Source organism: Neopelma chrysocephalum, unplaced genomic scaffold, assembly GCF_003984885.1.
Source record: "Neopelma chrysocephalum unplaced genomic scaffold, ASM398488v2 Primary Assembly neopelma1_44, whole genome shotgun sequence".
Lineage (NCBI taxonomy): Eukaryota > Metazoa > Chordata > Aves > Passeriformes > Pipridae > Neopelma > Neopelma chrysocephalum.
The window spans coordinates 16,091,081-16,117,678 of NW_020897703.1; the positions used below are offsets into that span (position 1 = coordinate 16,091,081).

At 39.4% G+C, this 26,598-nt stretch overlaps 1 protein-coding gene across 8 annotated transcripts in view; it reads right to left on the reverse strand.

The window, feature by feature from the left end:
* CSRNP3 (cysteine and serine rich nuclear protein 3) overlaps nt 1–26,598 on the reverse strand; it is a 102,789-nt gene that overhangs the window by 26,024 nt on the left and 50,167 nt on the right. For 7 of the 8 annotated variants that reach the window (XM_027678711.1, XM_027678710.1, XM_027678713.1 and 4 more), the window contains one exon: nt 1,211–1,381. In XM_027678711.1, coding sequence (XP_027534512.1) covers nt 1,211–1,381 — 171 coding nt within the window. Of the gene's footprint in view, nt 1–1,210; nt 1,382–16,914; nt 17,137–26,598 lie in introns of those variants that run through there. The other variant, XM_027678715.1, reaches the window with a different exon arrangement.

The following is a 26,598-nucleotide window of genomic DNA, read 5'->3' on the forward strand; positions in this document are numbered from 1 at the left end:
TGTGGGTGGGAATGACTGTTTGATGTAAAAAGACTGTTTTCAGTCCATGATGAATCATCAACTAATTCCTTCAACAAAAGTTAGAATATCAGCATGCAGACAATATTGTTACCAAGATATTTCTTGATACTACCAAAGAGGTTTACTGGGTTGCTTACCCCTCTGTGGCATTTCAATAAAATAGGTCCCCTACTAGTACTGCATCTTAAATATAGCACATCGTGAGTGTTCCATGTAAACCCACTTGAAAAGTTGTGCCTGTGCCCTCCTTGCACAGGAGCACTCCACACTAGAGCAAAGAGGATTTGGACCCTCATGTCCAAACCCCAGCTCAAATTGCACAGCAGCATTTGGTAGACGAATCAGTTATCAGAACATTCATATCCCATATACAAACATGATTTCCAGGCACAATCCAAACCAGAGAGTGACAAGGACCACATTGTGTACAGGCAGTGATGAGGAATCTCACCTACTCCTCAGCTCACAGTCTTCACAAATTAACTCCAGTAGGGAGATCTATATGCAACAGGGTTGGAGGCAAACCTCTGCTTTTTAAAATGTGCACATAAAACTAATATCATAAACTGCAAACATAAACTGTAAACTAATTTTTCCCAGAAACATATGCTGCACACGTAGCTTTGCTAACTTGAGACCAAATGTATATCCATACACAAACCCATTGCCTAAGTACAGAGATACCCTGTGCTACATGAAGAACAGAAACTATTGAAATAATGTGTCCCATACACAACATTCCTCAATTCCAAATAAAAGAAAGCTTATATTTCCTTCGGAGAAGAACTCTCACCAATGCAGTATTGCAGACAGCTGACAGCTGCACTACATTTACCTAAGGAAAATAAACAAACTTATATAAAGCACTTTCCGTACAGTGCCTGTCTGAAATACTCTAAGCACAACTCCCAATGTTAACTACAAACAGCTACATAATTCAAACAGCAAATAGGTAGGAGCTTCCAAGTGACTTCCAACTTTCGCAACGACAAATAGTTTTATATAATTAACAAGAAGTCAAAAGGATGCAAGTTCACTAAGTCATTTTGAGCAAGTCATAAACTAAACACCACAGGGAGTCCATTTTATCATCTGTTCAATTAAAAATCATCATGCTTATCTAACCATAAAATTTACTTTATTTTGAGAAACAGGAATCATTCTTTAGACACACAGATTTAGTACTTACGGGTAAAATGATTAGAAGTGGATGGATTGACACTATCACCACTGTCAGCACTTTCACTGCTAGAAATGTCATCATCTGATTCCCGCACAGAGGAACAAGGTGAGGAGCCGTCAACTTCTTCAAACTTCCTCTTTAAAATTCCACTCATCGCTGCGATGCTGTCACACGCACCTGTAACAGGAACAGAAGCAATGAGACACTGAAACATCTAGCTGCAAAATATGCAGTCATAGCCTCCAAAGTAATTTTTACTTAGAAGTACCAATAAGTTGCCACTTTAGTGTTGAATAACCATTTAGTATGAAATTACATACAATTAATTAGGAGACAGTGAAGCTATAAGAAAAAAAAAATCTTAAGTCATACTTTAACTTGACATGTACAGAGATGGTTATTTCACTAGGATAACATGTAACAGCTTGCTTTCAGGGAGTATTTTTCCCATTTTGATGTCAATAGCATCCCTGGTTTCTGGGTTATATTGTGAAATTTCAAACAAAGAAACAACTTGCAGTTTCTCTTCAAAGAGCCTGACTTGGTCCCTCCCTTGGTTGCCACAGGACAAAGGAATGTTCACAATCAGGGATGAAATTAAGTAAGAAGAAATCATCCTGAACACTACAGTTCCCATTACCAAATATATGTGATCTAACCAGTGTTCATATCACTCTATAAGAAATCCATCTCATAGTTCCAATATTACAGACAGAGAAAAGACAGTGAAGTCACAAAGACCATATACCAATTTAGTGCTCCAAAAATACCTGGAATTCAGAAATTCCTCACCCCAGTCAGAGGCACCAATTGCCTCCCAAATTTTCTCTCTTCTCCCACCAGCATGGGTTTATGAAAGGCAGGTTCAGCTTGACTGATCTGAAGCCCTTCTATGACAAAGTGACCTGCCTAGTGTTTGAAGCAAAAGCTGTGGATGTTGTCTACCTGGACTTTACTAAAGCCTTTGACACCACATTCTTATGGAGAAACTGGCTGCGCACATCTTGTACTCTTCACCAGGTTAAAAACTGGATGGATGGCCAGGCCCAGAGAATGCGGAGGAATCCAGCTGGTGGCTCGTCACCAGTGGTGTTCCTCAGGGCTCAATGCTGGGGCCAGTCCTGTTTAATACCTTTATCAGTAATCTGGACAAGGGGACTGAGCGCTCCCTCAGTCCGTTTGCAGATGATTGACACCAAGCTGGGCAGGAATGCTGATCTGCTGGAGAGCAGGAGGGCTCTGCAGAGGGTCCTGGGAGAGGTTGGATCGATGGGCCGAGACCAATTTGTCTAAGGTTCAGCAAGGCGAAGCGCTGGGTCCCACACTTGGGATCACAGCAACACCAAGCAGTGCTACGGGCTGGGGGCAGTGGCTGGAAAGTGGCCAAGCAGAAAAGGCCCTAGGGGTGCTGGTCAACAGCAGCTGAACATGAGCCAGCCTGTGCCCAGGTGGCCAAGAATGGCATCTTGGCCTGTATCAAAAATAGTGTGGCCAGCAGGACCAGGGTAGTGATTGTTGCCCTGAATTTGGCACTGGTGAGGCTGCACCTCAAGTCCTGTGTTCAGTTCTGGGCCTCTCAGTACAAAAAAAGACACTGAGGTGCTGGAGTGAGTCCAGAGAAGGGCAATGAAGCTGGTGAAGGGTTTAAAGACCTATGAGGATCAGCTGAGGAAGCTGGGGTTACTTAGCCTGGAGAAGAAGAGGCTCAGAGAGGGTCTTACCGCTCTCTACAATTACCTGAAAGGAGGTTGTAGTCAGGTGGGGGGCAGCCTCTTCTCCCAAGTAACAAGTGACAAGACAAGAGGAAACGGCCTCAAGCTGTGCCAGGGGATGTTTAGATTGGATATTGGGAAAGATTTCTTCACTGAAAGGGTCGTCATGCATTAAAATGGGCTGGCCAGCAAAGTGGTTGAGTCACCATTCCTAGAGGTATTAAGACACCCAGATGTGGCACTTGGGGACATGTTTTAGTGGTACACTTGTCAGTGTTAGGTAAATGGTTGGATTCGATGATCTTTGAGGTCTTTTCCAACTTAAATTATTCTGTGATACCCATATTAAGAAGTAAGATGCCTAATATATTCCTGAGGTTGAGTAGAAGATCATAAAGCAAAGTATTCAAGCAGAAATTTAGCAGCAGAGGTAGAAATATTGCACATGATTACAGAGCAAGCGTGCTCTTAAGTAACTGAGGAGAAATCAAGAACAGCTGGAGTCTGCCCAGAGGACACACAGCTGCCACCATGCTGCCTGCAGCACTGCAAAGATAAGCACTGCTGACACTTATCCAGGCAAAAAATTTGTCTAGGATTAATGACATACTACACTTGCAGAGGACACACACCTAGCACTGCAGACTTACCATAGGGCTCTGCCAAATCCCACTGAAAGCAAGAAAAATAAAGGAGAAATTTACATTTCTCATGAAATAGAACTTCTTTAAATCCCTGGAGCTACCTTTAGGACTCATTAACTCTGAGCCAGCCACATTCTGCTCCTTCCAGAAAGCTGGAACTAGGTAACCTCCAGAACTCCCTTCCAACCAACATTTCCATGGTTCTACATTTAAAAGAACCAATAAATCTGTTAAGAAGCTATCATAAGCTGGGCTAAGTGGCTACTGGTAAAGAAGACAAGGTTAAGGCAGAGACTCCAGTACTGGCCATATTACTTAACAATTAGCACATTTCAGGGTTTTGGCCCTGGTCACCTCACGCTCTCCTGGATAACGCAGGATGAAGCAGGCACCAGAACCATTCCCAGCAGGCAGGCTGGATGAGGGCACCTGGGTTTTGGCAAAGGCTTGACAGCTTAGCCACTGTGGACAAGAGCTGCATCCTGCCACTTGGCAGCAAAAGACAGAGAATGCTGTCCCTAGTCTGTATCTTTCTTATCTTTTCAATTAGTACACAGTATCAGTCATGTAGGTGCTCTGTTCTGACCCTGTAAGCACAGAACTTCAGCAGATTCTCTGCTATCTTGGCTCACACTTGGTCTCATACCAAGTAGTTTCAAAGTTTCCTATGCATTCTATAGCTCCCAACACCAGTTTCTTTCCTGGAAAAAACCAAAGTGACAGCATGAAGAGATCTGCATCCAACTTTTGGCCTGGTATGAAGCTAGAACAGGATCAAGGTGAGTATATGAGGATGAAAACTACAAAAAACCAAAAAATGCCGAACCAACAAAACAACCATTAAAAAAAAAAGGAAAGAAAAAGTAGGACTCACCAGGTTACAGTCTGTAAGACCAGCTCAAAATCATAATTCAGCAAACACTGAAGTCTATCTATAGGAAATTCCGTGGCTGAGGTGGTAAGAACATAGTGGTTTCTTTCCATTGCAACAGAAAGTTAGTTCTAATTACTTGTTTTGCTTTGCCGACAAAGCATTTTACCTTGCCTACCAGCTCTTAAGCACAGCAGGAGGGAGTTATGCGCAGGTTTAAACTTGCCTTTTTAAGTCAAAACTAGAAATTACATATACATTATACAACATTTTTATTATATTATTTAATTACAAGGACTAGAACAAAAGTTTTATAATAATGGAGTTCATTCACCTCTTAAGAATCAAAATCTCTAAGAAGCAAACAAACGATCACACCAAGTTTAATATCCTGTCTCCAGCAGTAGTCACTACTTAACGCTTCAGTGGAAAGCAATGGGATGCAAAATCCAGCCACAACCACTGCGGACACAGCTCTGCTTCCTCATCCTTGCAGTCAATTTCCCCTAAGCATAAGGCTGAAATGTTGCTATATGACAGTGCGCAGCATCTCAGAAATTCATTTGACTTGATCTCCTGAGGCAACAAATTTCTCATTAGTTTACTGGGAGAAAAAAAAACACAAAAAACCACAGCTCCTGAAACTATAGCCACAGACCCTCCAAAATCACAGCAGTTTCAATCTTTACAATATTTTGGACTGTAAAGAGCAGCAGAAAAGCACCACTGTCTAGCAGCATGCTGTACTAGACAGAACTCCACTTACACAGGTACTCCCCACAAAGTGGAAATAGCTGAAGAGAAGTCACTGACATCTTCTTGCTATATTATAGTGATATTTCCATTTCAATCACCAGCAGTGATTATATTACATGGGAGGCACGGTACATCTGTTGATCCTGTATGGAACTAGGAAATGCCTTTATATTTGGGGGCTGTGCAGGGAGAGAATGGTGATGGAGACACAAATGGAACTGCAGCATCAAGTTCCTCATCCCAAAGCCAGGGAGTCTGTCCAATGGCTGCAGCTGCTGGAAAGCAGCCGGCACGTTCTTCCTACGCTCTCAATCTCACAGCTGTGCACCCTGAACAGCCTTGCCTCTGGGGAGCTCCCCAAAGCCACACAGCCTCTTGCTGACACTACCCCACTTCTAATGTGGCAACTAAAATGTTCATCAGACAGAACAAGGAAAAGAAAGTGAGCAAGAAACTGCAGGTCTGAAAACACTTGTGCACTTGGTTGCTATTCAGATTCTTCCCAATTTTGAGTTAATGATCCCCAGAACAAGATATGGATTCCCATCAGAACGTACAGCTCATGACAGTAATGCGGAGGGAACACTGGTCCTCGATACAGACAACTTGTCTGCTGAGGAACTAGAGCCCCTAGGGACAGAAAACAAAAGCAGAGGGAGTGATGTGCCATCTCGACAGGTACACATTGCCACCTCACAGTTACACCTGCTCATCTACCCCCTGCAAGGGCACGGGGGCATACAAATGGCTGACTACTGCCTGCTGAACGAGAAACAGTTGCTTTCACTGGAGCAATCAGTAACTTTTAAATTACTCCAAAATCCTTCTTGGCTTGTCCTCAGATCAAAACCCCTTTTCTAGAAGGCTCTGCCCACCTGTCACCAAACTGTCTTCTTCAAACGCATGTGAGCTTTTCCAGGGTCTCACTTTCTCACTTTCAAATTCCCCCAGCATAAAGGCACTTCTGCACATACACAAAGTTACAGAGATTTGAGATGCCTGAATAAGTTCATGTTGAGGTCTCCCTGAAACTTTGTGTTCTTCCAAGTAAGGTGTCTAACAACAAAAGGAAAATGCAGTATGAGTGCAGAGCACACTGAGAAGGAAAAGAGATGGAAAGGTGGGGCCAGGCCCAAAACCATGAGCAACTGTTTATGTACCTGAAGGCTGGTAAATACAGTGCAGCACTTGGCTTGTACCTGTGCCCACTCTCTTAGGACTGTGACTCTTGGCATTATTTTCTATCCAGTGAAATGGCCTCCACCTAAGCAAAAGACGAGGATGCTCTCCACTAAGCAATAGCTTAGAGGCAAGCAGCAGTTACTGAACAACAGATCCGACTCTTCAGCATCCTGGTGAGTTTCTTTGCTGTTCTACTGTGTAAATTAACAAGAAACCCATTTGGCAGCAGATCTTTACAAGAAACATGTTTTGAGAGGACGAGTGACCCATGCTCTGTTCTTGAAAGGGAAGGTCTGTGTGCCTGCCTTCAGGAGCGGGCACTGGACTGTGACCTGGAGCACAGGGAGCTCCAACAGGAAGCAGCTGAGCCATCATTCCATGCTGAAGGGTAACCACATAGGCATAGGGGATTAAAACGTTTATCTCTCAAGCATCTAACCTCCAATTGCCTTGCTTCTTACTTCATTAAGGGGACATGACTTAGGGACTAATCCTGAAACCTTACTCAGAAGCAAAAGACCTGCGGCCCTCAATGACCACAGACAGTCCTTAGCGCAAGGAAAAAAAGCATTCCTGCTCAAAGAGAGCCATTGGAAGGACGGGAAATTTTACAGCCATCTCAACACTGCTATGAAACACGCTCCTCCCTACACTATGCTACTGCACCTCTGCATCAGTAAACGAGTTCTGCTGCCACTGTCATTTTGCCTTGCCTTCAAATACAATGGATTCTGATCAATTCTAAAACACTTTAAAAGAAAATGTTTGAAAAACAAAGCAGATGTATTAACTACTAGGCATAATGATAGCTTGGCCTATTAATTTTCAAAATTCTTTTTCTGAACATAAATCTCTCTCCCCTTCAACAAAAGGCAACAGAATTCCGTTATTTTATCTTCTGGCCACCTTAAAATCAACTTTTCTCTCTTAACACCCTTAAATTACATCTTTAAAGCCTTAAGTTTGCATATCACAGCTAACGTAACGTCAAGATTATAATTTAAATATTTAGTCAGAACTTCCCTATGAGGAAATATACCTTGTGCTACACAATGTTTGCTCTAATTGAGAAAGCATTAACACCTGGGATGAGAGTGACACAGTATTCAGTTGGAGCCTAGATTCTTTCTTTCAAAAATATTTCCACAATTACTATTTCAAATGCAGGGGAAGTGTAGTGAAAGTGTCAACAATGAGACTGCCAAGGGCATGGTCAAAAGAAATGGCTACAACAATTTAAATGGCTAAATAAATATAGGCTAAAAGTCAAGTCAAGGGTAAAGATATAAATTCATACTGCCTCTGGCAGGAATCAATTATGCTGGCTATTCTGACCTCTAAATAGTTTCTTCTGGAGAGGAAACATGAAGAGCTTGCTCTTACTCTCTCACTTTTTACCCATTTTCTCTCATCTTCATTGCAAGTTCATATGTATGTTCACACATGTTTAAACTTAGCAAAAATATTTAAAAAGGAAAAAGAGATAAACTATTTTATTTATGTCAAAAAACACTGATAAGTTAAAAAATTTTGCAACTACAGTGGTTGAAAAGCATTCTCACTCCAAAGAACATCAAGGAAAACATTTGAAATTCTTACTGGAGACATTTTGAGAAATGTCAAAAATGTGCCTAAACAGATGAAAAATTGCCTATATTAGTCAGTTTTTGAGAATGACAATACAGACAGAATAACAGCACAATGAAAGAGGTAAAACTGGAGACAGAAAAAGAGATGAGAAGGGATTGAAGCAAAAGGTTACAAAAATATTCCTTTCCTACAGAACCCAGACTCTTGAGACAAAAATACTGAGTTTCAAGTTTCCTTCACTGTTTAAGAGAAATATAAATGAAATAGCAAAGCCATGCACTGTCATTGTTACTAGAGGCCAGTTATAAAGGAGAAGGTAAACAAAGCAGATATAAAAAAATATGGATGTCCTCGAAGTTGAGTGTTACCATGCAGTGGTGTTCATCTCTGCCATGTATCCCAACATATAGCTAAGGTTTTGCATTAGCTCAGCACAATCAGCAGAAGCAGATCAGTTCTACTAATATATGCAGCTTCTCAGCAGAATTATTTTGTGAAGCAGAACACTGCCCTAACACGGTTAGACTATTTGCAGTACCCTTGTGAAATACATTCTTAGCTTCAACAGGCATCTCTGAAATGTAAATACACATTGCTTTGGATATCAAAATAGAAGTAGAAGGCCATATGATGGCAAAAATTATGCTATTTACCAATTATTCATTACTTAACTCTGCTCTTCTAACAGAGGTTTTCTTCTATCATACACTGGCAAAATTTAATTATGTGTACACATTTAACGCACATGTTTAATATGCTTTAGCAAATATTGTTAATAAGAATTCATCACAGAGGTGGCACGAAAAAGGGTCTTAGCTTATTATGCACCAAATCCTGAGATATTAAAGACCTGCCTGTGCACAGCCAGCAGCCATTTGCGTTTTAGTACTGCTGCAGCGTTATACAATAGACATGCTCAGCACGTTCCCTAATGGAGACTGTTTCAACTTTCCTCTCCTCAATTCAGCGTTCAAATTCCAGCCTGGCAGATGATTTTGTCCAACCCAATGCCTTTGTCTTGTCACATCCACCCAATAAAAGGCACAGTTGCAGGAATACCTTCTCCTACACCCACTGACGCAGACATAGGTGCTCCAGGAGTTTCCAGGTTCAGTGAGAGAAAATATGAAAGATGTTGTAAGCCCCTGACACTAAAAGAGTCAGACCATATTCTTCTGACTTCAGAACATTCAAGACATTTAAAACTTACAGTACGAGCTTGGTTCTTTGCATCCAACAACTTACAAGCAACCAATCAAAAAATTTTGGATTGATGGTTTTTTTTTTTTTACTTTTTCTTTTCTCTTTTTCTTTTTTTTAAACACCAAAAGCATAAAAATCTCCCATAGCAGCTTGTTTTTATTTTTTAATAAATGTTAGAATTAGAAAGAACATAATTAACCCAATTCTCTAGTAACATCACAGAACTGTGCACATTTTTAAGATACCAAGTAAATATTTGACACAGTTATTAGCAGCCACTTAAAGTGACAGACTGTCATCTCTGGTAGCCCAAAATGCTTCTTGAAGAGGTTACCCTGTTCCTTTTTCTACTCTAAAGCTGAAAGAAAATGGTAGAAACTAAACTGCAGCTCAAAAATACCAGAAAACCTATTATTTTCTCCAGCGGAAATATCTGAGGAAGAGTGAAACAGGCTCCTAAAAACATAATTTTGGTCAGCAGGAGCCAACATTCAATTGCCACCAATGAAATGAATATAGCTCCATGGTATGAGAGTAAAATCATGACTTCATTCAAGGCTTGGCCTCAAGTAAAGCCAAAATTAGTAAAAAGATGCTTAAGTGCATCTTTCTCCCTAGAGAATAGAGTCAATAAAACTATTTGAACTGGAAAATATAAATTATTAATATCTACTGGAAGGCTGTGATGTTTTGAAATTACTATCTTCAAAAATAGCTTTATGGCTATAATAATTCAAGTTTTCTATCTAGATCAAGGACAACACACAACCCAAATATAATGTTACAATCTGCAGGTTTCATGAAACCCAAGACAGTTCTAAGTAGGCATTCAAACCCACAGAAAAATTACACAAAAAAAAAAAAAGATGTAAAATTACTACTGTTTCTCCTATTTGCTTTTTGACTTTTCACCATATATGGTGTATCTATTAAACCATGAAACCCAATACGTTTATTGAAAAAAACCCTGGAGATTTTTAGCAAAAATATTATTTCAACAATAAACACTGATGGTGGCAATTCACCAGAAACCCCCCATAACATACACAACAAATTACTGAATGCAGGAAACAATGAATTTATACCAAAACTGGTAAGTTTCCTTCTGACACATATGTAGAGCATTGACAATTCACCTTCTTTTCTAAGAACAGCACAAGGTAAAAATAAGCTACTCAGTCATTAGCTAAAAATATCAGTAGAATATAATTTCAAGTTTACCAAAAAAAAAAAAAAGAAAGAAAAAATCTGGGGAACTAATGGATCTTGATCATTTACTTATTTGCCTCTTCTGGCTGGATGACCTAAGGCACAGTACAAGGGCTGCTTCACTGATGCTCTTCCCCAGGGTCATGTTGTTTAAGCTTTCCTCTATGTGGTTACTTTCATAATCAGGGACTTAGTCATAGTGCAAATTGTTTTTCTCTGGTGTGAACAGTCTCTCTTTTCCGTTTCACCACCCATCTGCACAACACTTGAGGAAGATTGACTGTTTCTCTTCCGAGCTCAGCTGATAGGAGGTATCTGGTTAAAAAAACTAATAAGGAAAATACGATAGACATATTGAGCAATAGGATAGGCACAGAGAAAGCATAATTGCATACACCTGATGTCCTTAAGAAATCAGTCAAAAAGATCAGCTGCCCTAAGATATCAAAGTCCCAAATTTAGTGACCACAGCATCATAGAATAGGATGTTTTTTATGAAGGCAGACAAAATAAGCATATTCAATGAACTAAAACATTTCTCTGTCAGTTGTCTTCTCAGAAATTTCAATAACTGAAAACCTCAAAGAGGATTTTTAAGGCACATATTTAATCATAGGCAATCTTTCCAAAAATAACTTCAGATTTTTGGCCATCGAAAATTACCCAGAGGTCCTTATTCACCTGTGCATGTGTACATGTGTATAATCAACACAGAGCCACACAAAGGCAGGGTGTATAGCGTTAACAGGAGAGACCACTCACTAGTAAGGCTGACCTAAAATTAGATTCCCAGCTATGTTAAAATTGAATGTTGACTCCTTTCACTTCTTTTTTTAATACTAAAGGAAATCAGGAGGTTTTGGCTGTAGTGACTTGGCATCATAATAAACACATCTAAAAATCCCTTTCAGTTCACTTCATAATTCAAAGCTGAAAACTTCTCCAGAAGGCTGACAGAAGAGCTGCAGGTAAGTATATACCCATCCGATTCCCAAGGCCCTCTTGTCATTAAGACAGTGATGAATACAAATTGAGCAGCCAGCCCATTCCCATTGCATTGCCTGACTTGTAAGTACCTTATGACCATCCAACAACACTTCAGCCAGGGGACTCTGCTGGGACAAAATTAATTATCTGTCCTACGCTCTCCAGAAAAGCACTGCTGTGAAGGTACGTGGCTTATGCTTCCAACCTGAGGTGGTGGGTTTTTTTACTTCATACATTTTGATTTATCAAATCTCTGATCATTCTGCCTTTTCCAGGGGAGCTGAGATGAGAAGGTTAATACTCTGCAATTTTCGCTTTTTCATTTCATTGTTAAAAGATGTTTGTTTATAAGTAAGAGTGGGTGAGGAGGGCATAATAGTAAACAACTGAGCGACTTAACTGAAAGCTACAAAGTTAAACCTTGAGCTACTCTGAAAGCGAATGGTTCAATAAAGACTCAGGTACTGTAAGAGAGCAAAACAATGGCAGCCCTGCAAGGACTCCAAGTCCCCCCAGCATCATGGGGTTTCCCTCCCACCCCCATAATAGAATACTTGAAAGACAAAAATGTTTGATTGTGAATAGCTGTCACAGATTCATGTTGGAAGTCAGCAGTGCTATCATTTTTTGTCCACACTAAAAACAATTAAACACATTTTGTAGCTTTCAACATTTTTTTGTTTACCCTTTCACCCCCATACAAATAGCACTTACTAGTGATTGCTATCGCTTGAGAAATACAACTAAAAACATTTGCAATCCAGCTTCCTTTTTTAACATATTCATGATATATTAAGAGCAGACTTTGTTCAATTATAACAAAGAACAGATTTTAAATCACCGAGAAGTTCATTATCAAACTCAGATCCCTACTTAGAAAAAACCAACCTCCTCCTGAAGCCATTGCAGTGTCAGCCTATTTCATCCTCCCAGAAGGACCAGCTGCTCCTCTGGAGGGAGATGCCCACAGACACTGGAGGAGTCCCGAGCCCCACTTTCAGGCAGCCGAAGGAGATGTGTTGGAAATGAAAGCTGCTTTCCCCCAGCTGTGATGCCCAGTAGGGAACCATAGGGCCTGGAGCTGGCCTATCAGCCCTTCCACAGATCCTGTGTTTATGGGACAGCTCTTGTGGAGTCACCCCAGCAGGTCCTGTCCCCTCACACAGCGCATGGGCCTGAGCCAGCTGCCTGAGGTACCAACACCGGAACCGCTGCCACAGCACGGACCCAACGCAGACCCATCTACCCCTGTCTGCAGCACAGATGAAAAATATGACTTATTTATAGGCATATACAGAAATGATTTACCAGAATTAAATACATAAATGTATTGAAGGAGCAGCATGCTAATGAGAGCTACAATTACAACAGAGGCTTATTTACTCTGCAGCCTTACTCTACATAATGGTATCACTTGGTTGCATTTACTCATCAAAATTCAAGAACTACATCAGATGGTGAAGCTACAATTGTTTAATGATGTAGTTCCTGCCCATATGCCTCAGAACAACTGACGAGGGTCAGGCTCCATACCATGCAACCCACATTTCCTACTTCACACCTGACAATAAAATAAATATGCAAACCTGTACTGCTTATGAAAGAGTAGGATACATACCAGCGCCAAAATGAACCAGGACTTCAAGTTAAATATTCTATGAAATTATTTATGAAGTACTAACAAAAAGCCATCTATCTGTTCATCAGAAAGACTAAATGCAAATGGTCCAATGCATTTTGATGTTAAGTTTTAAGAAATATCTTTGCTTATATTTTTGCATTTAAACATAGAAGAACCTGAAAAGCTCAAGCAGCTCTTCTCCCTTCTGTCCCTAACTTCACAATATAGAAGTTGTCTACTTCTATATTAAGTGGATTTTCCATCAAATTCTCATTTGATGTGACACACATTTTTGTTCCTTTTCCCATTTTCCCTGTTTCATCGTGGAAAAATGATATTAAGTGATGGAAAACTGAAGCAGAGATACTAGAAATGCAAACCTTTTTTGTAGGATGGGGAATAAGACTAGAGGAAGGAGAGCTGTTGGAGAGAGTTACATGCAAATGTGAAGAAAAAAGAAGACCACAATTTTTCAGTTGTATTTTGTTGGAGTTTTTTTTATCTATTAGTCACATCTCCCATTTATCACAAGTTTCATACTTATCCATATCTATGGAGAGATGGAAAATTAAAGCCATGCTATTTATCTCAGAGCTGTTTTAACCTAATGAATATTTTTGGCTTTTGTGCATTTGTAGATGAGTCATATCTGTCTTTTATCTATATTCAGTCCCTTCTTCTGGGTCAAAAATACTACAAAAAAAAAATGAAGCAACAATGATCAAAACTCACTGGTAGGACTTGGAATGACATCAGCGTTGTAAGGATGTGATGATATCTGGTGATGTTTTACTGAAGGAATGGCACATCTATAATCCAGTTTTTCTCAGCATCATAACTGGTTCAGAGCAAGGACAAAGAGAGATACTGACAGACTACATGTAAATTTACCTTTCAGACAGCTTTACCAATCTTGCAATAGATTATACCTGCCTTGCTTCAGCCTGACCTTCCACCTGCTTGTTGAAAGGGAAAACAACTCTCAAATTCAAGGTTCAGTTACTACAAGTACCCTTTAGAGCAAGTAAGAATTTTAGATGACACAATCATCTGTTGCTATTTCAGAGAAAATATTTAAGCTTTGGAATGAATTTCCAAACATTTGCCATTGTGTACTCTAAACCATGACTAACACGTCTTCAATTAATATTGAACTTAAACTTTAGTCAACTATTGCATCTGTCCACAGCAACAACTTTTTCAACAAATGCAAATTCCTCTCTCCAATAAACAAATGAGATTAAACATCTAACATACACAGTAAACACTGCACATTCTCAAACCAAAACACTACACACCAGATTTGGGGTCCTCAGATCTAGAAGTAAATTAGTATAAATAACGCTACACTTTGGTAATATGGGAGATCATAATCACGTCTCTGTCTCCAAAATGCCAGATACTTACAGAAACATTTGGTTCTATTTATGATTCTTAAAGGGGTCAACAGCCACCATTCAAATTACAGCACAAAATGTTTACATAAACATACACCTCAGTTTGAATATAGATGGGGAAAAAAGTGTATCTCAAAATTATCATAACTTGGCAGCAGCACAAAACACCTTTTTGCTTCAGGATTTTTTACTTACACTTCCTTAAATAACTTAATACTGGGAATGCTTTAGAACATGAAATGCCTGATCCACAGGAAAAACGCTTGGTTTTTTGTTTTCTGCCTGCCTAAATGAAGAAGACAGGTGTATTTCAAAGTTGTGATTCCATTTTAACAGTGGGAATGCTCTTCTGTTGGGATGTTCCTATTGTTATTTTAAAGCACACTGTTAATTTTATCTCTGTATGTACTTACTTTAAGTACCTAACTGTCCCATAAATTGAAATTTAAAATCCACTTAATTAATTTTAAACAAATATTGTAATTATATGATAATTCTGTGACTATATATTGTTATATTTTCTACATTTAAATTAGCATAGAGTGACACATTCAGTGTATCTCATCCAATCTGATGGTACAAACCGCAGTGTTACTGTGATTTTACCATGGTTCCCTGTGAAACAAATGAATAGTTGCACCTTAGTATGATGAAAAAGCACTTTTACACATCCTTTCTGATCTATTGTCTAAAACACGAACAGGCCTGCTTTCTGAGACACCAAGCTGTATCTGCTTTTTAATGCAGAATTACCTTTCACGAGAGAACTGTTTTCAAACAGGGATTGCAAAGCAATTTAAATTAGTTTTCAGTAATATTTACAACTGTAATATTATGCATAATGGATTCCTAATCCGAGAGCGCGTGGGCTGCACTGCCGCTGCCGAGGCAGAGCCAGACCCCGGGTCCCGCACGGGGAGCCCTCGTCCCGCCCCGCTCCCCGCGGAGGCAGGTTCGGACCGCCCGCGGCGCTCCGCGATCGCGCCCCGCGCCCGCCGCGGGACAAAGCGGGGCCGCCGCCGGCCCCGCGCCCCCCGTACCTGCCCCGGCCGCTGCCCCGCCGAGCGCCGCCCCCTCATCTGCATGGCACTGCCCCGCCCCCGCCGCGGGGCACGCCGGGCACAGCACACCGGGCACAGGCGGCCGCGTCCCCCGCTCCCCTCGCCCCGGGCCCCGCCGGGGCCGCAGCCGCGGGCGGAACGAGGGCCGGAGCTGGGGCCAGAGACGAGCGGCGCCGCCCGCGACCCCCGCCCCGACCCGGGCGAGAGCCCGCCCGCCCACCGCGGCGGTTTCCAAGGAGACCCACTCCCCCCTCCCCCGGCTCTGCGGCCAGAGCCCGGGCTTCCTTTTCCCTTTTCCCTCTCTTCATTTCTAGGGGGCAGGGAGCTCGGGGGCGGCGAGGGTCGGGTTGTGCACGGCTCGTTTCAGCGGACACACAATAGCGAACCCATACGAACACAACGCGAACGCATCGCTGCGCCCGCAGCCCCGGCAGCGCTGGGCCCTGCGCTCCCCGCAGGGACACGGCAGCGAAATCAACGTGATGCTTATAAGGAACATTTCCCCATTGAAATCATAAGTGCACATAAAAGAAGATTCTGTTCTCAACGTTTCGGGTTTTGTTTCTGTATTTCCCCAACTGCTTTTCAAGGGCTCCATTGCCTTTCTGCTGAAATACTCCCCCAAAATCACCACATCTGTTTCTTTGAGGCATTGCCAACATATCTAATTCACGATCTCCAGTATTCAGAAAAGGGAAAAAAACCCAAACAAACAGTACCGTAAAGAAATTGCAGGATTAAAACTTTTACGTGGTTAATTTCTACGTGATGTGATACAACAGAAAAACTGCATGTCTAGCCTCTGTAAGACAAACACAGGCCACAGAAATCTCTGGGAGCAGTTTTCAAAAAATAAAATAATTATGTATAATTAACTAAGAACTACAATGAAAAATAAATACTTGCTTGAAAAATAACATATTGCATTAATATTAGAGTGAAACACAGGCAGAGGATTATAATGTATCACTCCTATGTGTATATAATTGCATTAAAAATAAGACAAAACACCACTTTCAAAATTATCCAAGAAGAATGTGTAGAAAAAAACATAAGTGCACTGTTAGATATGCTCTAATGTTACATTATTTTTAACCAAACACAGACGCTACAGATCTCCAACTGAGAAAGAATTAGTCTCAAATACATAGCAGAATAATAGATTGTTGTTACTAAATATTTTATGATATTGGTAAATGATCCATCTAGCATAAATTTAATTTTACTTGATACCCCATTTTTCATGCACAATTGAAGTTTGAATTGCATAGGAATAATGGTAGAAACATTTTTACAATGAGTTTGATCACACAACTTACACAATTTATTTAGCCTGGTATCACATCGATGTGAATCCTTCCAATCCCACCTTACAAAATGCAAAAAAACCTGGCTTTAGTAATAATAAGGAAATAGCAAAACCCCCACTTATATTTAAAATACTGAAGTGTGTGAAGAATCTATAAAAAAAACTGACCTGTTCAAATTGTTGTTTTTCCAATCCATGCACTGTTTTTATTAATTAGGAACCAAACCAGATTGATCGTCATTTTATAACGTTTGACATATTCACTGTCTTCCTACTTGCAGCAGAATCTTCTTAAATCTCCCAGCACTGTGTTTTATTGCTGGTACCATATGCTTTATTGTTCAGCCACAAGAGCTTCGCTCTGCACAAAGACTCATTACCTACTGCTTGCTGAGCAGCTTCAGGCTCACTGAGGCTGCCTGTGTGATCACATGGGAGTTTTGTCTGAGAAAGCCAGGCATGCCACTGATTTCACCGGCTACAGATATTTTTATCAGCTGAGGTCTACTATGAGGAAGGAATAACAAATTCTAAGGTTTCTTTAGCTCATTAAGACAGCAGTTGTTATGGAAATCCCCTCAACTTTTTTTTTTCCCAATTATTATCATTAACACTCCCACTTGTAACACTGGTCCAAGTAGAAATTCAAGAGATCTGTTAGAAGTAATTTTTTCTTGTGGGGAGTGGCACAAACCATGCATTGTCTGCATCGCTCCGCACACGGCGCAAGCTGAAATTAATATTCTGGAGAGGTAATATTTTGCCAACACTTAATCTGCCAGTGTTTATCCTTTATGGAGAGGATGAGCTTCCGAATGAAAAATTGTACCTAAAAAGCAGCCCCTTGATTTGAATTTGTCTCATCAGTCAAGGGCATTATCCTGTAATCTTTGGTCGTAAAATGAGTTTTGCTGGCTTCAGTGAGCCTACTCAGGTGAATAAGAATTGGCCATTTGAGCGAGGATTAGTCTCAAATCCGAATGACAAATTATGTAATACAATGAAGTCTAATCTCTTCTTGGTAATAGTTGGTGATACTCAGGGCGGGTTTTTTTTGTGTGCGCGTGTTTGGTTGGTTGGCGTTTGTTGTTTATTTTTTAAAAAATATAAATTTGAATACCATTTTATATTGCTTAAAAACTTAATATTTACCCAAGCATTTCACATTAGAATGAGTGAATATCTACATTCAAATTACAAAAGCCTTTATAGAAAATGGTAAATATTATTGATCTTTTTTCACTGATGCATTATCAGTATGAGGGATCCATGCTGGAATATTTGGAGATGGTTTAACTCCTTCTACAGAGTGAATTTGCCAAATATTCTAATTTAAAGCTCTCAACAAACCATCTAGTGATGATAAATGAACATCTCTTCTCCACCCTGAAAACTGGTAGTGAACACACAATTATCCATAATTTTAACATTGCAAAGATGCAGCTATTCTATAGTCAATTATCTCTAGAATAATTCATAGGATTTTGATAACATAAGATAGCAAGAAGAAACTGTTTTCTCATTAACATTCCACAAATGAAATACCTCCTTATTCTATTTAAGATTTCTCTCATTAGAATAAATGACAGCTCGTAGCTCATGGTTGGCATTATTCTGGTCCTATGGAAGTGAGTGGAAGTTTTGCTACTAATTTGCATGGAAGAAGGGACAAGCATGACTAATACAGTTTCATTCGCCTTACCGTGTCGTCATGCAAATCAATGACAAAACTCATTTCTTTATTGTTCTTGGCATCTTGCTCATCTTGTATTATTAAGGTTTTGTAACAGTTGATATGCAGTGTCTGTGATTACACTGAATTATACCAGATGGTTAGTGAAAGATTGAGAATTACCCACAACTAAATCCAGTAATGAATATCTTCTAGACTCTCACATTCATGTTTTTTAATAAAAAATTCTGTTATCAAGAATGAGTGTATTTTTAAGTGCCACCATTTTCATCTACCCAACGACACGGATCGAGCAGATTGTTCATGGCTGAGAACCTTCTATGTCTCTAAAGCAAAAAGCACTACTGTGTATACATTAATGAGAAGAAACGAAAGTAGACTAGATGAGTTGCTAACGAACAGCTGGTTTAGCTAAAGCTATGCATTTTTTTTCCCCTGGCGATATCACTGATGATGTCACGATGCCAGTGCAGGAAGACGTAAACAAAAGGCAGGCATTTTTGCTGCAGTAGCACTAAGGGAAAAAATAAAAACCAAACCTCTGACACACAGAAGGAACAAAAACTGGTCAGAAAAATAGTACTACTGTCACATTTTTGTGTTTTGTTGTTATATACACTATGGAACAGTTCTGAAATCCTGGAAGGTTGTTAGAGGAAAACACATTCAAGGACATGATACAGTTAAACCAGTTAGCAGCAAAGTGTTGTTTCTGCAAGAGACAATAGCAGCAAGCAGTCTCCAAGGCAGCCTCAGTTAATCACTTCTTCAAGGTTGATAGGGGGAGGGAGGGAAGCTTCAATCTTCCATAGTGGAATTTGGAATTTCCTAATTCTAACTTGACATTTTTAGGTAACTAAATTATATTCCATCCCATACTCTCTTCTTACAGGATTACTGAAGAGATGTCAGAGCAACATTGCTGAATTTCTGCTCAAACGTACTATTGAGGAAGTGCCTTTTTGCCACCATGGAAGGCATTATAGATCACCCAAGAGCCAGAACTTAGACCTCCCTTGTCACTCCTTAGTAAGAAGAGCTCCAAATGAAACAATACTTTCTGGTACCCCTCTTGTAAGAGACAGGACTTCTTCAAGAGAATCCAAATTCACCTTTCCTTGAAACAACAGTGGGTGAATGCAAATGCTTGGCAGTCTCTTCTACCCAAGGTCTCCCACGGGAGTCAAGGTAAGCAAGAGCTCCCTTTTCTCTAATGTAAGGAAACAGAATCAAGAATCTGCTGACCATCTGTAAATAAGGGTAAAATCCTGGTTTATTCTACTCTATATGCATTTAAACTTGAGTACTTTTACAAAGGTTATATGCATTGAAATACAGATCTTGCACAGAATTTAAAAACAAACAAAAAAAACCCCAAAACCAAAACCAACCCAAAAACAGTCATATATTGCAAATCAGACTAAGCCTATGATTTGAAATTCAAATAATTTCCACCTTATACAACTAAATTATTTTGTTAGATATTGAACTTAATCTGCTGTTCAGTATCCTGTATCACAGTTGTATGAATCAGATACGAATCAAAACAATTACAGGAACAGACTGTTCAATTTCATGAAACAAAAAAGGGGCACCTTGCACTCAATACCTTGTTATTCTGAAGTTTGGAATCCTGTACCTTGTAATAAAATGCAAGAGCTCCTCTTTCTCCAAGTACACCAGAAATGCCATAACTTCCATACCAGTTGAGTAAAAGAGGGTTTTGTTGAAACACTTTTGCAGTCTAGTGCCAAAAAAGATCTGAAGTCCAGGATTTATAAAACGTGTTCAGTGGACCATGCATGCTCTACTCCAGCTCTTACAAACAGCATGGTTCACATGCCATGGTTTGCAATTTATGAGCTACAGCAGCAGCAGCTCTAAATGCCTCAGTACTGGCTTTCAGGTTTGGAAATAGATGATTTGTGGTCACTTCTTTGGTAAGATCTATAAAACTTGCCCATGTCAACTCCTCTAATTTGAATTCAGGATGAGGGACAGCTGCAAACTTCCAGTGGAACTCTGCCATTACAGAAGTTCTAGAGAGTTAAAAATGCACACCTAAGAGAAAATAGTGTAATAATTAATCTGAAGTTACTATCAGTAACACTGGGGTAGGATAATCTTAAGTATAAATTCTACTTATTTCTTTCTAGACCAAATATAACTTAATCAAATAAATTTCCATACCCTGGCCCCAAATGTCTTGCTTTCTCTAGATATATCACAGTCACAGCTAAACCATCTTCAAGTAGTGTCATGGTAACTCTTTGGTGCCAAATACTGGGGCTTGATGGATTTCTATAGCCTGCCAGGAAGAATGACACACTTTGGGTTCCTGAATTGTGCAAATATGAAAATCCTACTCATTCATAAATGACATTTTCAACAAAGAAATACAACCATGTTTTGAAATAAGAGTCTAGTCAATTTGAAGGATGCCATGTGCAGTTTGCTATTTTTCTGATTCTTAAAAAGCACCTGCTTGACCAGGGCCAACTTCCTAAAAGCAGGCACAGAGTAACAGTAAATTCTCTTTACACATACTATGAGGTATAGAACAGCATACCCCTTCCTAATGAATTTTAGTAAAACAGCTCTTGAAAACAACCTCATTTTTAATTATACAGTCTTGCTACATCTTACATAACCTGCATTTTTCCAAAATAAAATTAACCTCTTCCAGGATGATATCTCAAAGGAAAGCACCCTTCCTTTCAGAAAACAGCATTGAAAGGAACTATGCATTAGAAGAGCTACTGTATGCAAACAAAAATACCCCCCTGTAGTAAACATACAGGGTTTCTTTCTCCTTTTACAACCTGATAGTTAACTACCAAAATCAAAGAAATATTAGCTTTGGCAGGCAAACTAGTGTACTGAGAGGTGTATAGCCAAGTGGCAAAAGAATCTCTTGACTGCTGTTGTGTTAGATGATGTGAATAATCAAAGCAGATAATTAATAATGTAATGCTTCATACAGCCATCATTCAAAATGCCAGCAGAGCATAGTGTTTTTCAAATAAAACTAAGTAAGTTATATTTGAAAAAGCAAACTGGTCATTAGCTTGTTTAAAAAACAAACACTTAGAAGGCAGATACTTGAAGAAGAGAGACTGCCTGTGCTGTCTTGTATGTGCTTCATAAGCCAGCTTTGCTCCAGCCAGTTTCCATGACACCTCAGACATTGCAATGTGATCCATGCAGATTAGTAACTCAGAACTACGCAAAACTATGCTTGGTGTGGTTAGAAATTGCAAGACATAAACAGAAGAAACAAAGGTGCCTTTTGGTTTATAACTGACTCCTTACTCCATTCCCTTTGCTCTTGCTTGGTCACTAAGCACACCTTTTCCCATAGTATTATTTTCCAGCTTACAAATTTCACTTGGCTGTTGACCAGCAAAAAGTTTAAAAATAAATAAAATTAAGAGATATTTGAAGCAAGCATGATAGCTAGTATTTTTCTCTCCAACTACTTGGTTATTCTAGTCTTCCTTATACCACAGTAAACCAAAAAAGTTTACTGAGTCAGTGCGGTTGAAACAAGAAAAAAATCCAGTCAGAAGGAAGCAGACTGGACTTGTCATCAACAGAGCTTTATAAAGCACCACTGTTGCTAAACCAACATCATTGCCTCACTCCTTGTTTTCTCAACTTCCATAGTGGAGCAGAAAAGCTCTTTAGATTTCATTTTCCACAGAAAGATGAATTTTTCATTGTTACAATTTTTACATTTGTTCCTGTCTACCATAAACACAAGTATATTAATTTGAGCAGAGACAGATGTAAAAATATAACAGACACAGAGACAGATCTAAGCAGTAACGTAAATTTTATAGCAGTTAGTTTATGAAGCATTCTGACTCAAAACATAAGACATTTTCAATGTACTACTTAGAATAAAAAACAGAACACTGAATTACAGGTTATATGGTAACTTGTCACTGTTTCAAATAACATTTAAAGCCTAGAAACTGATTCTCCTTTAGTAATGTGTATTCAGCAGAACTTGAAAATAATTTTTATTTACTTTTTCATTTGTCTACTAGCATCATGGATAACATCAGCACAGCAATGGGAATTTTATTGTTTATCCTGAGTCTTCTCTACCAGCAGAACACAACATATTTCCCCCCGCTATGTTGCCTGACAGCGGCCTACATTAATAAAGTAAAAGTATTTTACAGGCGATTTCCCTTCTCGTACCCTAAAAACCATGGTAATGATTTCACTTGCCCGTAAGTCAGCATTAAAGAAATGAAATGAAAAATATTTTCATATGTTTTAGCATCCAAAATTATTCTCCTACTATGAATACACATTTTCATAATATTAAAAGCCAAACCACTGTACTTTTACAGCAAACTTCTCCCCATGTCATTGTAACATTCTAAAGCTTCAGAAAGTACATGAGCCAATGGCATGTGGTTACAGCCCAGAAATCCAACTGCATCAAAAGAGGAGTGGCCAGCATGTCAAGAGAGGTGATTCTGCCCCTCTACCATCATGAGAGCCCACCTGGAGTGGTCCATCCAGCTCTGGGGGCCTCAGCACAAGAGAAACATGGACCTGTTAGAGCAGGTCCCAAGGAGGGCCACAAAGATGATCAGAGGGCTGAAGCACCTCTCCTATGAAGACAAGCTGAGAGCCTGGAGAAGACCTCATTATGGCCTTCCAGTATTTAAAAGGGGCTTAGGACAAGTGGAAACTGTTTTGAACTAAAAGAGGGGAAATTTAGATTAGCCATTAGGAAGAAATTCTTTAGTCAGAGAGTAGTGAGGCAGTGGAACAGGCTGCCCAGAGAAGTTGTGGAAGTAGTCAAGTTCAGGTTGGATGGGGCTTTAAGCAACCTGGTCTAAATGGGTGCCCATAGCAGGGGGCTTTGAATTGGATGATTTTTAAGGTCCCTTCCAACCCAAGCCTTTCTATGATTCTAGTCTATGAAAGTAAGCTGCTCAAATTCAGAAATGTGCTTTCTAAGGAATGCTGATTGCCATTTCTTCCATTTAGGAAGAAGATGGATAGCAGCATTTAAATAACCACATTCATATTAGCAAATCAGTGGACAGTTCCAGGATGCACTGGTTTAAATCCATAACGTCATAATTTGATTGCACTGTTTTCAACTGGTGCTCAAAGACACTGTGTTTTCAATCTATTTTTCCAAGAGTTTAAAGGGTTAAGTGTAGTAGTCACATGCCCTGAAAATGTGCAAGGATCAACATTTTTGCAACATGCTCAAGTTTGGAAGTTCTTTTATAGAAACAGCTATTGAGTGGCTGTTTTATCTAAAGTTCTACCTAAAAGGGATCAGAACTAAACGAAGACTTTTATTAGAGCATTTTTATAGCCCAAATATCTTTCAAGACTTCAGCACTTCAGAAACCCTCAAGAATTTTTTTTTTTAATTAAACTGCTTGATACCTACCAGCTGCAGAACCTCATGTTTCAGTTAGAGTTTTGTTCACAATATTAAGTAGACACACTTATCATTCTGACAGCAGTACAATAGCCATGGGTTGAGGATGTCAGGCTATGGTCCCTAAAGACTGCAGCCTCTTGTGTTGGTGCACTTGTAGGGGAGAAATTTTTTTTTTCCTTTTAAAATCATTATTCAACATATTTTCCAGTGAACAGCTTAAAAAAGTTAGACTTTCAATGAGGATTACATTGAAATACTTTGAATAAGGCTCATGGATTTATGGCACAGGCAAAACTTGTAGGGACCGCTGATATCACCTGATACAAAGTTGCATCATTTGACAGTTTCCGGTGTTGCAGAAAAGAAGCAATTACCAACTCAGCGGGATTTTTGGCATCCCTGCAACGATTGTGATTTCTCAGCTAGATTTACCCCTTTGGCCTAGGTTCTTAAAGCACTGAGGATAATATTGTTTCTATCACAATATTTTTCCTTTTAGGAACATGAGGACCATGTTTATTACTGCTTTATTGAGATAATACTAGGCTTGTCAGATATTTAGAAAGAGTGTAGCCAGTGTGTCTGTTTTGACCTTCCAGGTCACAGCAAAGGTGCAAGCTGACAGCACCAGCTGTCATTTGCAGTTAACAGACTTTTACCAGATCAAAAGCTCCAAGCTCATAGAACTCAGCAGACTGAAGAACAAGAAGTCAAGATTCTTGGCCCTTTCTTTCCATCTTCCGGGGTGGGTGGATTTCAGTGACCCTACCACTAGTCTAGCTGCCTACCTGGAATTCTCTCCTGCCCCAAATCCACTGTTGGTAGCACTTACATAATTCTCTGGATACAGGATTGTAAATGCAGACTTCAGCCATTTAAGATTTCAAGAAGTATTTGCCAGTGCCAACTGCTCTACTTTTTCAGAGCAAAAGACATTCTCACTGCCCTGGATGTCTTGGATTTAGAGACAGGAGTGACCCCATTTACATTCAGAAAACATATTCCATGTCATTTACAATGGCAATGAGTTCACAACTGCAGTGTGTATCCTGCTGTTTTCTTATTATCTCCAGTACTGTGAGAATTCCTGAAAAGCTGTCATATTTAGCTTGTTACATACTTACAACACCAAATTGGTACATGCTCCGTGCTGATCTTCTTCTTATTTTCTATAGTTGCAAACAACTAAAAAATTACTTAAAGATCATAATCACGCAGGAACAGACCCAGATCAACCAGTGCAAACCTTGTGACATTCAGTGTGTCAAGCAATAACATAGGCAAAGTTTGCAGAGAACAGCAGGATCTTGAAGTAGACAAGTTGAGATGAGTAGGAAACTCAAACCCTTTGAGGACATAAGAAAGGGGTCATAGACACAAAAACCTGCCTACTTTTCTAACTGTAGAAGTTAATCTAATTAAAAAATGCTAATTTCCCCACAAACCTTGCCGATGCCTTAAATTATCATACCACAATAATGACAGCATTAACAGCCTTAAAAGCTATATATAACCTGATACATCACTTTAGAAGCTAAATATCTTAAATGTCAAGCAGGAAACAAAGATGGATTCAAAGACCTAGGGCTGCAGAGAGAACAAAGACCTACCACTTATCTCGTAACAGTTATTTTTACATGGCAACTGAAAATTCTATACGCATGACAAAGGTGAATTTTAAAAAATATATTAAAAAAACAATGAAATAGATTAGCAGGAACTGCTCAAAAACATTAGAAACAGTATAGGAGTTAAAAATTTTTAAAGTTACCGATATTAATGAACCCTGACAGGTAAGTGGAGAGGAAAGACCAAGATCTTGCCTCTATTTCAAGAGGCAGAGACAAAGAAGGTACATTTATGACAGTAAAAATTGATGCTAATGGGGATATAAAGAGATGCATCAGCAGGTGAAAGTAACACCACTCTTAAAGCAGTGCTGAGAACACAGCAAGAATGCATTTTTAAGGCCAGGATTTTGTGATATTGAGTTGGAAAAGGCTAAAAAGTTTGCATAACTTTTTTTTTTGCTTCACAGTTGATTGAAGTCAACCATCGTGGAGGATAGAAACTGCTTACTGAAAAACAGTCTTACAGGAAAAATCTGAGGGGATACATCCATTGTTAGCACAGACATCATAAATAAACTTTTTTTTTTCCTAGTTTAGCCAGAAAAAGTACAGATGGAAATGAAAAGGTCACTAAAAATATAACTGTGTAGAAAGTTGTAAGATATGGAAGGAACGAAGTACCTTTTCAAAAATAAACTGAGTAGCAATTAGAAGAATAAAAGAACCAAGAGTGGGGAAAAAAGCACAGGCAAGCCAACATTTCAGAAGATGAAATATGGTAAACTCTTGAAGATGGGTTGTGGAAGATGAGACCAAATCTTTATTTTGAGATCTAGGAAATATATTTGTATCTAATGCATACATGCTGAAAATAAGGCACATGGGTCCTAAAGTAACTGAATAACAGAGAAAAATCAATTGAATGAGAATACCAGAAATATCATACTTTGACACAGACTGCCAATTTATGCTAGGAACATAATTCTGTGCATTAAAAAGAAAAATAAAAAGGAATTCCCCTTGGATCCTAACCCACCAGCAAACTCAGAAGCAAAATTCACCAAGTGTAATGTGCACTAAGCAAAAAGTGGAATATTGAAAGGTATCACTTTGTTATACAAAATCAGAGAATTTGCTGAAAATACATCAATGACCTTGGACTA